The 12,226-nt window shown below is 51.7% G+C and overlaps 4 protein-coding genes across 4 annotated transcripts, besides 1 other annotated feature; all 4 read left to right on the top strand.

The window, feature by feature from the left end:
* Nucleotides 1-1,287: 1,287 nt before the first annotated feature.
* Nucleotides 1,288-1,986, top strand: PODANS_1_2110 (uncharacterized protein; the record flags this gene model as incomplete). Its single annotated transcript, XM_001912370.1, has 3 exons — nt 1,288-1,387; nt 1,447-1,535; nt 1,594-1,986. The coding sequence occupies 3 exons, from the start codon at nt 1,288-1,290 to the stop codon at nt 1,984-1,986; spliced, it is 582 nt and encodes a 193-aa protein (XP_001912405.1).
* Nucleotides 1,987-3,163: 1,177 nt separating this feature from the next.
* On the top strand, nt 3,164-4,679 carry PODANS_1_2100 (uncharacterized protein; the record flags this gene model as incomplete). The annotated part of the gene is made up of 4 exons (XM_001912369.1): nt 3,164-3,182; nt 3,305-3,414; nt 3,468-3,593; nt 3,648-4,679. The coding sequence occupies 4 exons, from the start codon at nt 3,164-3,166 to the stop codon at nt 4,677-4,679; spliced, it is 1,287 nt and encodes a 428-aa protein (XP_001912404.1).
* Nucleotides 4,680-5,552: 873 nt separating this feature from the next.
* PODANS_1_2090 (uncharacterized protein) lies at nt 5,553-6,747 on the top strand (the record flags this gene model as incomplete). The annotated part of the gene is made up of 2 exons (XM_001912368.1): nt 5,553-6,181; nt 6,276-6,747. 2 exons carry the CDS (start codon nt 5,553-5,555, stop codon nt 6,745-6,747), a joined length of 1,101 nt encoding a protein of 366 aa, XP_001912403.1.
* Nucleotides 6,748-8,121: 1,374 nt separating this feature from the next.
* PODANS_1_2080 (uncharacterized protein) lies at nt 8,122-8,886 on the top strand (the record flags this gene model as incomplete). The annotated part of the gene is made up of 1 exon (XM_001912367.1): nt 8,122-8,886. The coding sequence occupies one exon, from the start codon at nt 8,122-8,124 to the stop codon at nt 8,884-8,886; it is 765 nt and encodes a 254-aa protein (XP_001912402.1).
* Nucleotides 8,887-12,009: 3,123 nt separating this feature from the next.
* Nucleotides 12,010-12,226: part of a sequence feature (transposase pseudogene) that runs on past the window's edge.

Genomic DNA, 12,226 nt, shown 5'->3' with positions numbered 1-12,226 from the left:
TAGAACATGAGGGGCAAACTGAGGTGATAGACCTCGTGGTTTTTCCATGACCAAAGCTCTCTCGTATAGCAATGAGAGCAGATCAGCTGAAGCACTGACAGATAACACAGACGATGCTGAAGAAAAAGAGTGGCAGGAAAGCTTCACTTGATCGGATGGCAACTGACAGATTTGACACGGAGGACTGGCAAAAAGTGAAGGCAAAGTGCACACATAACGCTAAGATCATGGGCCGCCTAGGGCTTCGGATTTCTGCTTCCGTTTTAGAAGTTGCTTGCTTCCACTGTGAGGGGCACAGATTCGGATGCATCCATGTATTTGGAGGTGCCGCACGAAAACGCAACATAACATGGATTCGGACATATGAGCCTTGCTTGGTATCAAGGAATGGCACTGCATCGGACGAGCCGTTGCCTGTCCTCGGGGCGTTCAGTCCGCTGAGACGGTGGAGCCGAGCTGCCCTTCTAGTGTAGTCGAACCATCGGCTTTTCGATGAATGACAGAAACGTCGACACTTTTCAGCGGTGTGTTGATGGTGATGTTGCGTCGCCCGAGACAGCTCTCCCAAAAGTGGTCAATCTGTGCCACAGAGCTCCCCCAGTATTCAATTGCGGTGGCCCAATTGGAAGTTTTTCTCCTCTGTGTTCGGCTTGTTGCGAGTGCTCGGGCTGCTGATCCCTGCGACAATAACAAAGAACATGCCCGACAGGGATGGCCGGTCTAAACCTATCAACGGCTTTGGCGGGTGATTAAGCTGCCAAGGGGACCAATCCTCTGTGACCTTGGGGCCAGCCACGGCCTAGATAGTCCATCGTGGGTCTGGGGTCGCTGGGGCCCTTTTTACTGAATCTCGGTCGCGTTTTCCTTCCTGTTATGCCATCCCCATCTCCATCTGCGGACTGTCTTTCGTTCCCGATCCCTTTAAAAGAGCTGTGTGCTGTCACTCGCTAAGAGCACTCACGTCTCTGGGAATTGTTTGTATTCTTGCCCTCGTTCGTATATTTTGGCCGCCTCTCCTCGTCGCAACCGGTGCTTTAATCTCCTAGAACGCCGTTAATATTACGAGTCACCGTCCACGCCTTCTCCTTTTCCTCAGGTCTCGGATCCACCGCAGCTGTAAGACTTGACCTCACCTTTCCACTGGAATGCGGACCCCGTGGCCGTGGCGACGTCGGCCCTGTTGTGTTCTTCCGATCAATTGCTAAACATAACCTCATTCAGACCGCCATCTTGCTCCAGCATCCCTTCGCATCTTACCAGCGTGTTTCCTTGAGCTCCTCAGTCACAATGGTCAACTTCCGAACAACCGTCCTGGCCTTTGCCGCCGCCGTCACCGTCTCAGCCGACTACGTGATCGACCCAAATACCATCCCTCTCTCTGCCAGAAGTATGTTTAACGCGAAGTAATTGCTGTCGGGAGACATGCTTACCAGGTAAAATTTGCAGAGGCCTGGTGCAACGACCAAAGGAGCACTTGCCCAACCATTTGCCGTCAAACCAGTGTTGGCCAGCCCCTCGTCAACGACTGCGATCCTGTATGTGGCCTGGGCTGACTCGATCGTACGAGCTTTCGGCGCTGACAAAACCGTGTAGGAAACCCTGAATTACGGCTGCCTCTGCAGCGACAACAAGCAACCAAACATGTCCGAGTACACCCTCACCCTCCCCTACCACGTGTGCACAGCTTGGGGCACTCAGTGCGTGAAGGACTGCGGCACCAACAACCTGTGCTCTGCTGCTTGCCGTGAGGAACATCCTTGCGGTGCCCAGAACCCCAGCCGTGTCAACGAGACCAAGACGGCGACCACCTCGGCGGCTGAGGAGACGGCGACCCCAACTGATGGAATTGCGGACGGCTTCGGCGATGGTACCCAGAACAACAACGGCAGACCAGGAAGCGGCGCTGGTGCTCTCGCGCTCGGCAATGCCTATGGTCTCGCTGTTGTTGCCACTGGTCTGTTTGCTGGCTTCACTTTGCTTCTTTAGAGACCGACAATTGGCGTGGTCTGGTAAAATGCGTGCTTCAGGAATATAAAAAGCGGTTTCTCTGGTTTGCTGTTGGTGTTGGTTGGGGTTGATGTGTATAGGAAGAAGTTGTGCGTTGACGGTGGAAGGAGCTGAGCCTAGGAACCAGGAACATACTTAAAAGGGGTTCCAGGAAGGTGCGATGGGAGGTGTTTAATATCCTTAATGTCTAAACTACTACACTACAATTCATTGGTCGTTTGGAGAATTTTGATAGGTGAATCCTTTTTTATTTTTTTGGCATTGGACAGTTCGTTTCACAAATCAAGGGTCTGGTTACACAGTACCGCATTGCTGCTGTTTCCCACGCAGGTGTATAACTCGACTCACTCTAATGTCAGCAGGCTCGAGGCATAACGGCTGGTACCTCTTATTGCCGTCTTTTAGTCGGGTGATTGTTTCATCTGAAGGTCTGGCTCTTCATCCCATGTGTGATGTTCACACAGCCACTTGCACTCATCCACGCACATCTTTCGATTCTGACTCGGGAATTCCAGGAACAAACACGTCTTGAAACACAAACGCTGAACTCTCACAAAGATCCACGAGCCGTGTTGCACAGAGTAAACATGAAGCTCGTCATCCGTCCTCCATGCAGCGGCAGATGCCCTCATTTCACTCACTGCAGCCTCACCGCCTGCCAATTTTCACGTGCAAAAATTCAAATCTCAAGCGAGTGGGGCAGACCCTTCAAACCAGCTGGCAGAGAGCAGTCTGTTGAGATTTGATTCGCAACGACACCAGCGTTGTCTCTCAACAACTGAAGAGACCGGCGCCTACAAAGTGCTGCTATTTCCTGGACTACCTTTTGCTCAAGTGGACCCCTTCACTGGACCCGGGCTTGATAAACGAGCAAATCCCGTCCACCGACCTCCGACCGCCGACCAAACCTTGCTCCCGGTATCTTGACAAAGTAGTTGGTGGCAGCCGCCGTCTCTTGACTTGTTGATTTTTCCTTCATTTTCCTATCAACGGCCACGAGTACCCTATCACCGAACCGGCACCGATCCTAAGAAACATACCTCTAAACTACCGTCGCGGTTGTATTTTTCGAAACGGCTTCTTTGTACCAGCCATACACCTTAATCGCAGCCCTTGGAGCGTAATCAATCCCCTTTCAGGGAGGTTGACCGACACCATGGTACTAGACAGCAGCAGTGCGCGCAACCCCCTTGTGATCCACCTTTGCATTGACTCCCCATACCTGCATTTGTGCTTCCCCCGCGATCTTGCTCCGAAGAAGACGATGTGGCTGACGGCGATGGAATCTGTGCAACAGGAAGGGCCGCTGCCGAGTGTGTTTCCGAAGAAGCACTCATCCACCTAAAATACTACAAATATTCCGCCGTCGACAAGTCCCCCATATCAAACTATGTCCTCAAGCACTGGGTATGCGCTCTATGCCCCGCCTCCGACGAGAATACTAGACTGAGACCTTGTAGTGGAATGCGTTTGTGGAGGTTCTGCCATTATGGGTCGCCCCAAACATGGTGACCCTTCTAGGCTTCTTTTGCATCTTGATTAATGTCGCCCTTTTGGTCATCTATATGCCGGATCTCGTGGGACCTGTGAGATACTTTCCAAGGCACTGGGTGTGGGAAACACGAGCTGACGCTTTTCAGGGCCCAACATGGTTATACTTCAGCTTTGCGCTCGGTCTCTTCATGTACCAGACTTTCGACAACGTGGACGGCAAACAAGCGAGACGTACCGGCACATCCAGCGGACTGGGAGAGCTCTTCGACCACGGCATTGACAGCTTGAACTGCACCTTGGCCAGCTTGTTGGAAACCGCCGCAATGGGTCTCGGGACCTCCAAGTCTGGTGTCTTCACCGCTCTCGTACCTTGCCTGCCCATGTTCTTCTCGACATGGGAGACCTACCACACGCACACCCTCTATCTCGGAGTCATCAACGGACCGACTGAAGGACTCCTGCTTGCCTGCATGTTCATGATCCTGTCTGGGATTTATGGACCGGCTGTTTGGACCGAACCGCTGGTTGATCTCGCCGAGGGTCGTGTCTACCTACTTAGTAACCTAGGTTTGACAAAAGACACTATTGGCGACCTGTCGATCCGGGACATCTGGGTGGGACTGATCATCTTCTCGCTGCTGGCCACCCACATTCCGTTTTGCGTTTTGAACGTCGTCAAGGCTCGGAGAGCTCGCGGCCAGCCCGTGGCTCCCGTCTTCCTCGAATGGACCCCCATGGCCATCTTCACCTTTAGCATCGGCGCCTGGGTCTACAGCCCATACTCGTACATCCGCACCGACAACCACCTCGTTCTTTTCTGCATCATCATGAGCTTCGTCTTTGGCCGCATGACGACCAAAATGATTCTTGCACACCTTACCAAGCAGCCATTCCCCTACTGGACCGTCATGCTGTGGCCGCTTGTTGGTGGCGCCGTCATGGCCAACCTCCCTCGCATTGGACTTCCGGCCGTCTCAGCGGAGTATGAACACATGTACCTGGTCTCTTACTTGGGCTTTGCGGCGATTGTCTACTTCCGCTGGGCTTATCTCGTCACGACGAGCATTTGCAACTCTTTGGGCATCAACTGCTTGACCATCCCTTACGAAAAGCAGATGGAGAACAAGAGAAAGGCAGCCGGTATCATCAACGGCTTGCGCCAAAGAAGGATTAATTGAGAGGGAGAAAGCATGAGGAGTAGTAGAGAAGAATGAAACCTTCATATGCATCGGGATCGGGAAGAAGAGCAGGACTGTCTTCGTTAGCAGCGGGTCGGTCGTGGGCTGGGATTTGACTTTCTAAAAAGGTGGTTGGCATTGCATTGCATCCTAGCATGGCGTTTTTGCGTGTGTTGTCTGTCATGATGGCGTTTAAGCCCATGCCTCAACGGTCAAGGGGTAACGGTTCTTGGCGATATCCTCTGGAGAGGGCCTGGAGTAACTTCTCTGCATATATACCTGGATGGGATTTCTTCCAGCACAGATGTGCTGCTCGAAGCAGGTCGGGTTGTTGTCGTTGTGTCGTAGTAGATAGCGAGAGGTTTATTAATCGTTTTTAATGTACATAGTAGTAACAGCGAATCAACTACGCTGGATTTCCATAGAGATTAAAGAGTTAGAAGAGAAGACAAATGAATGAATGATATGGGTATGGATGAAAGATAAGATTGATATGATAAACGTTGGGGAGTGCCAAGCGGGTGAACCTGGAGGTTGGATGGAGACCGTGGACCTTCCCCACACTGTGCTTGACCCCCCCCTGCGTTGGGCGTGTGCAGGGGTCACTAACGGTTAGGGGTAAGAGCCGGGGAAGCTGACGGCTGCTCTCGACACCTTTCCATAACTGAGTGCTTCAGACTCATATATATAGTCCTCTGCTGAGCTTGAGATTCGGACCGCTTTTTTTTTTTTTTTTTTAGCACGATGAGGGGACATACAATGCGGATTCGATAGCACCGATTCAAGCATCTGCTCACCCCATCCAGCCCATTCCTTCCGCGTTGTCATCATCATCATCATCAACTGTTGTTGCTCTCACCACCACCTGTCAAGATGACACGCCTCACGCTATCCCATCTCTTGTTGCCCTTTCTCGGGGGCACAACGGCAGGATATACCACACTCTCGGACGACACACTCCGGCATATATCCTCCCCCCTTTCGGCGTCATCGCCGTCGGAACTGGACCCGTTCGATGGCTCCCTCCTCTCACCAATCTTGATCCCCCGCGTCCCGAGAACGCCAGGACACGCGGCTGTTCAGGCGCATTTTATTAATTACATCAAGTCTAACCTGTCGCCGGAGTGGACAATAGAGTGGCATAACTCGACGTCAAAAACGCCGGCAACGGGGGAGAAGCTGGTGCCGTTTCAGAACTTGATCATCAGGAGGGATCCGCCCGGGATGACGAGGGAAAGGGAAGGGGAGATGGAGAGGTTGACGCTGGCGGCGCACTATGATAGTTTGTATCGGCCGGAGGGGTTTATAGGGGCGGTGGACAGTGCGGTGCCTTGTGCGGTGTTGTTGTGGGTGTTGAAGGAACTGGATGGGGCGATGGGGAAGAGGTGGGGGGAGTGGGAGGATGATGGGTTGGAGAGGGGGAAGGGGGTGCAGGTTGTGCTTTTTGATGGGGAGGAGGCTTGGGTGCAGTGGAGTGGGGAGGATAGTCTTTATGGGAGCAGGTGAGTGATACTAAAGGGGGGAAGGGGGATGTGGCTGACGTGAAGATAGGGCTTTGGCGGAGGATTGGCAGAATGAAAGGTATGAGGATGGGAGTTCGAGGCTTGATACGATTAGTTTGTTTGTGTTGTTGGATTTGTTGGGGGCGGCGGATCCGACGGTGCCGAGTTTCTTTGGGAAGACTCATTGGGCGTATCAGAACATGGCCAAGGTGGAAGAGAGGTTGAGAGGGTTGAAGTTGTTGGAATCGGAGCCAAAGGCGGGAAGGTTTCTTCATGACTCCGAGAGATCGAACTGGAACTTTGCCGGGTATGTCGAGGATGACCATGTGCCGTTCTTGAGGAGGGGGGTGGAGGATATCTTGCACATTATCCCAACGCCGTTTCCTAGGGTGTGGCACACCATGGATGATGACGTCAAGAACTTGGATGTGGCCACGGTGAAGGATTGGGCAAAGATTGTGGCTGGATTTGTGGGAGAGTGGATGGATTTGGAGGGACACTTTGAGGGTGTGGTGCCGGGAACGGAAGATGAGAAGGGTAGGTATTTTGTGAAGGACGAGCTCTAGATGCCCATGATGATACCTTGCACAAAAACAAGAATTGAGAGCTGATATGTCGGTGAATAGAGAGCCCTGCATTCACGGTGTTGGTGCGGTCGTCACTGGTCTGGCTTGGGGCTGGTTGCTTGGGACTGTTGCTCCTGCCGTGAGATATCTGGGAAGGAGCGAGCCCACAGTTCATACAACCGAGTTGAGGAACACTTTCCGTCAACAAATGGCAACCCCTCCATGGTCCTATGACTTAATGGACGGGATAAGAAAAGAGGTCCTGACCGCTCTAGAGTTCAGGTTCGACTCCAGGGCGGGTCATTTCAGGATCAAATGGGTCCGTTGCCCTCATCAGATGGATCTGATCTCAACGAGCGAGCACAAGCAACAAGAAACCGGGCACTGACGCCATATCTGCAAGAAACCGAGGACCGATGCCATATCTGATACTATACAACTGTGAGCAGACATGGCCTAAGAATCAAGGGCTCTCTCTACTCTGTCATCCTCATTGAGATGACATGATGCTGAGCAAGAGCAAGAATAACACCCCTCTTAGCCCAGCTGAAGAAGGGATTCTAAAGAAATTGTCCCCTGCCCTGAAAGGGTCAGTGGTGATAATAAAAAACAACCCCATACTGCCAGCCAGGATGGCGGTAACTCAAAGGAAAATAAAAAGAAACCAAATTAAAAAACCAAACTGCAAACCTACAGGGTTTTCGTAGCTGACACCCTTCCAAAACATTGGAGAGGTGTCAGTGAGCTTTTTCGCATTTTTATACTTCTATCTTTTTTTTTGAGATTGACTATGTTCCTTCTTGCCCAATTTCTTTCTAATAGATAATAAAAAGATATTGTGAAGGTTAACCTAGACTGATATTTTAACCTAATGTAAGTAGCACAGTCCTATGGTATTGAAGGCGCACTGTATGATCCTTGTCCCGCTTGGGTTTGTGGGGCAACTAGTAGGGGTTTCGACCCATGACGACAAACCGTTGAGTCTGCGTGGACTGTGCGACAGGTCTTTTTGATTGTTCTCTCTTGAGCAACATCTTTGTAACACGAATACCTTTAGCTTTCAGCCTACCTACAATACTGTTGTTATATTGCCTACCGCCAGCCTTGATCCCGCTGTCTTTTTCTGTAAAGCTATCCTTGACATCAAGCATCCCACACAAGAACCAGCGCGTCGCATTGCATCGCATCGCATCGCATCCAAGTCGCAAACTCTATCCAAAGACCCCAAGACCCCAAGACTGCACTGCCGTCATCCCCAACTTTCCAGTAACTGCCGGTGTCGCACGCCCCTCACCTTGGAGCGCATATTGCTCTCGCCTTCAGCTTGAACTCTTGGGCTTCAACCGATAAGGTAGCACCTCCTAAATTAGCTACATGGCATCCGAGAACGAGCACCGCGCCCAGGCGCAACATGAGCCGGCGCAAGCAGCAATACTCGACAGCAATAAATCCGAATCGCTAGCAAACATGTCTGTGGCAACCAACGGCCAAGCACCTCCCCGACGTAACCCCCTATTCGACGACGACGACGACGACGACGGCGACGATGTAGCCTCCACAACCTCCTCCTCCAACCACGACACCGTGACTGTAACCTCCCCTCCATACTGGCACTCAACATCCCACCCCCCAAACCACCCTGCCTCGAACGGTCTCCGCCCTTTATCCACCGCCTCCATCGAATCCGTCCTCCCACCCGGGGCGATAACCCTCCAAGACAACGAATCCGACCTCCCCTCCTCCCACTTCCCATCCACATCCCCAACCACGCCTCAAGACCGCAACCGCTCCTGCTGGGCGAGATCGGTGACAATAACGGATTACATCACGATCAACACTTCCTCGACCAACATCGGGGCTTTCACAGTCTGGAATATTTCGGTAGAGACGCTAGAAGGGCCGAGGATAAATATTAGGAAGCGATACAGCGAGTTTGATGATTTGAGAAAAAAGTTGATCATGACGTTTCCTGGGTTTGAGGCTGCGGTGCCGGAGTTGCCGCCGAAGAGTTTGGTCAAGAGGTTTAAGACTGGGTTTTTGGAGAAGAGGAGGGGGGGGCTGCAGTATTTTTTGAATTGTATACTGTTGAATCCTGAGTTTAGTGGGGCGCCGGTGGTGAGGGAGTTTTTGTTTAGTTGAAGGGGATCAAACTGGGAATGGGGTGGGGAAGGGGGGTTAACATAAAGAGTTGGATAATGGGATGGTATATGGGGGGGGGTTAAAGGCTGGTTGAATCCTGTTTGTTGTTTTGGGTCCTTGGGTGATATGCGAGGACGTTGGGCTCACGTTGAATATCACAGGATTGATGTGGATAGAGTCTGACGAGTAAACTTTGGATATCACACGGCGCGGCGCGTGTGTTTGCCAGGAATATAGTTTGGCATATTTGGCCGGGCTGAAGAAAGGGAATGGTAGGGGGGAGTACGCCAACCTATAATCCTGCAAGGAAAAACAAATCATCTTCCCTTCCTAGGCAACGGAACGATTTTGGGTGGTGGTATTGATTGAGAGGTCTTCAAGGCCGCCCTTGTATATACAGACAACAGCGCTTGGTGATACTTTGCGCGCCGTGTCATAATTTTGTACATATAATTACGAGCTGGGATCAAGGTCACGAGTTTCTGCTCATTGACATCTGCCTTGATAAAGTCTTTAAGGTATGCCCAAGTTGCAGGCATACTTAGAGTAACACTAATGTCAAGTTCTTGTTGGACTAGGCTGAGAGACAGTTGCATCAGATCGATGATATGCGTGTATACTTTATACATATTCGACTCGGCATGGGGACGATGATTCGAACTTCAAATGTTCTGATATCACGGGCAAGGCCGGGACGAGAGAGGGGATGAAATAACAACATTGGCCAAATTCCAACCTCTAAACATCATTCGACACCTACGTCCATGAAAGATATATACGCTTGCTGATGACTACATCCAGCCTAATATCACTCACCTGAAGCCAGATACCTACCCTGCAACCGTTTCAAGATGAAATTCCAACTGATATCCTCGGCAAACTGATACCCTCGGCACTTGCCTCCCTCTTGAGCAACAATGCCTTTGCTCAAACCCAGTTCCCAAACACCAGAGACCTACTAATCATCCGCACTACTACCATGGGGGGGGGGGGGATACACATTCCTCCTCCGGGTGGTCAAGCTTCAAACCTCTCCCGCAGCGTCGACAACCCTCTGAACCAGGAATTCTACAACAAACCCCCAAGGTAGGCCAACCTGGTCAAGAAGTTATGTTCATACATACCACTCCTCACCCACCCCATCAAAACCCCCTACTACACCAACCTCACCTATCTTACGCCGAGGACGACCCGAATAATCTTCGCCATCGAAAACCCCGAAATGAGCTCTCTGCGGGCCGGCATGGGCCGACAGAATGGCCAAGTAACAAACATTGGACAGTTCGTAAAGAATCTTCGCAGCTGGACAAAAGCTGTTGGTGGATAGATGGCAAAAGTACATACGTACGGGGTCAAACAGAAACCCAATTTCGGGGTGGAGGAGGAGAAGGAGGAGAGTGGACATCGTTTCGAAACCACTACTAACCCGGTCAGCAAGCTGCAGAGGGATTTTGGAGCCTTATGGGAGTGTGGAAGGTGGTAGGTGTCGGACCCATGAAAGATGAAATGCTGGCTTTCGTTTATGATGGAAGGATAGAGAGGTGTGTGTGTATGCGGGTGAGGTGCTGCTAGCAGCTTGCCAGCAAAACTTCACACACACGGCTTTCATATTCATCCGAGAGTCCCGGCCACGGCTACGGGGGGGCTTGATTATATCGAACAGGGAGGCCGAGTGGGAGGAGGCGTGATTCGCCAAGAGTGTCTTGTCAGGTTCACCAACACTCCATCCATCCATCCATCCATCCAGTGGCCTCGGTCGACAAGCCCTACTGCCGCTGGGGAAGTACGGCTGCCTACCCCGGGGACGATGCCACCACCGACGCAAGCCTCCCACCATGGAGAGGAGCCCAAGGGTCATGGGAGACTCATTCTGGTCTCTGTTTGGCCACAACGTCCCCTGACTGCAAAGCGAGTCGAAAGTGATTCCACCCGGAGCAAAGGCTATCCGGCGGTAGTCGACTCCTCCCACCCCCATACTACCATCCCATACCCCATAACCGTCTTGTTTTGCTTTTCCCACATGATTCCCCTATTTCCCGCAGTCCTCGATATCCACAATACCAATACCCCCAAGAAACACTGACGCAAATAGTGCAGACATTTGTCGAGCATGATGACGGGTTCACCATGCAAATATGGGAACCCTACCCACGCTGCCCAGATCTAGATCGTACGGCAAACACTTTGTTAAAATGAGCCAGGACTTGTCGATCCCCGCAAAGGCAGAATTGCCACCAGTTAGCATGCCCGGCACCGACATCGTTGACGTTGGTCTGCGTATATATGTAATGAAAGGGAGGGTTTCGCGAGGCGGAGAGGGTTGGTTGCCCAGAAAAAGAATGGGAAGATCAGATCTCGAGGACCCTGCATGAGCCCTGACCATCGGCGTGTTTTGATCGGTTGGAATCCACACCTGGCCCTCCCAGGAATCTTGTCGCGCGCACCAGCATCTTTCTTCGTGTAAAGGAACCCGGCCAGTTAGCTACACTCTGTAGCAATCACGAAAGGATTTGGAATCGCTGCCGCCACAAGTTCTGCTCATGCCGACTCGGGCGTTGGATGCCGGCACCGAGGGGGCTGGAAAACTGCTTAGGTATTCAGCCTTCCCGATAACAAGGATCTCGACTCTTTCTGATAAGTGTAGCTTCGTGGGTGGTGAAAGGTGAATGGCCCACGAGTACCCGCTTGCAGGGAAGACAGTTCGAGATTCCACCCTAACAAATCCCCTACAGGCTTGGCGATCAACAGTTAAGAACGGGGGGTTATTGGAGTAATGGGCTTCTGCTGAAAGCGGTGCGTCGACAACACCGAATTGTTAGGCCCCTGGGCCCTGTAACACAGAACAGTTAGCTGACTAGCAGGGGTTATAAAATAGTAGTCTGGGGAGGGCTAGGGGGGTGAGATGGCGTGTGTGTCCAGCAGCTCCGGCCACAGCAGGGGTACAAGCCGTGCCTCTCCGCCCCCCGTGCTCTCCCAATCCTCGACACGACCCTTCCCCGTGCGGTGGTCGGCGATATTGCTTACTGTGGTGCAGGGGTAAGTTTTGCCTTCTTGTCAAGTACTCGCGCTAGTCAAGGTCCACCCTGACGATTGTATTCTACAAAATAATCACCATATCTATAGCTAGTATTTTGTATGCATACCATTCGCTGCAATTACTGCCTCACACCGACTGGGCATCGAATCCAACAGCGTTTGAAGGTAAGATTCCGGAAGCTCTTGCCAGGCCTCCTCCACGTACCTCTTCAACTTCGCGTACGACGGCTTCTCCTCAAGGCCGTATTTATCCTCAATATAATCCTTCATCCAATTCCAATAGGATTCAATAGGGTTTAAATCT

Source organism: Podospora anserina, chromosome 1 (genome assembly GCF_000226545.1).
Source record: "Podospora anserina S mat+ genomic DNA chromosome 1, supercontig 1".
NCBI classification, from domain to species: Eukaryota; Fungi; Ascomycota; class Sordariomycetes; order Sordariales; family Podosporaceae; genus Podospora; species Podospora anserina.
The sequence above is the reverse complement of the archived record's forward strand: the minus strand, read 5'-3'. Positions and strand labels throughout refer to the sequence as shown.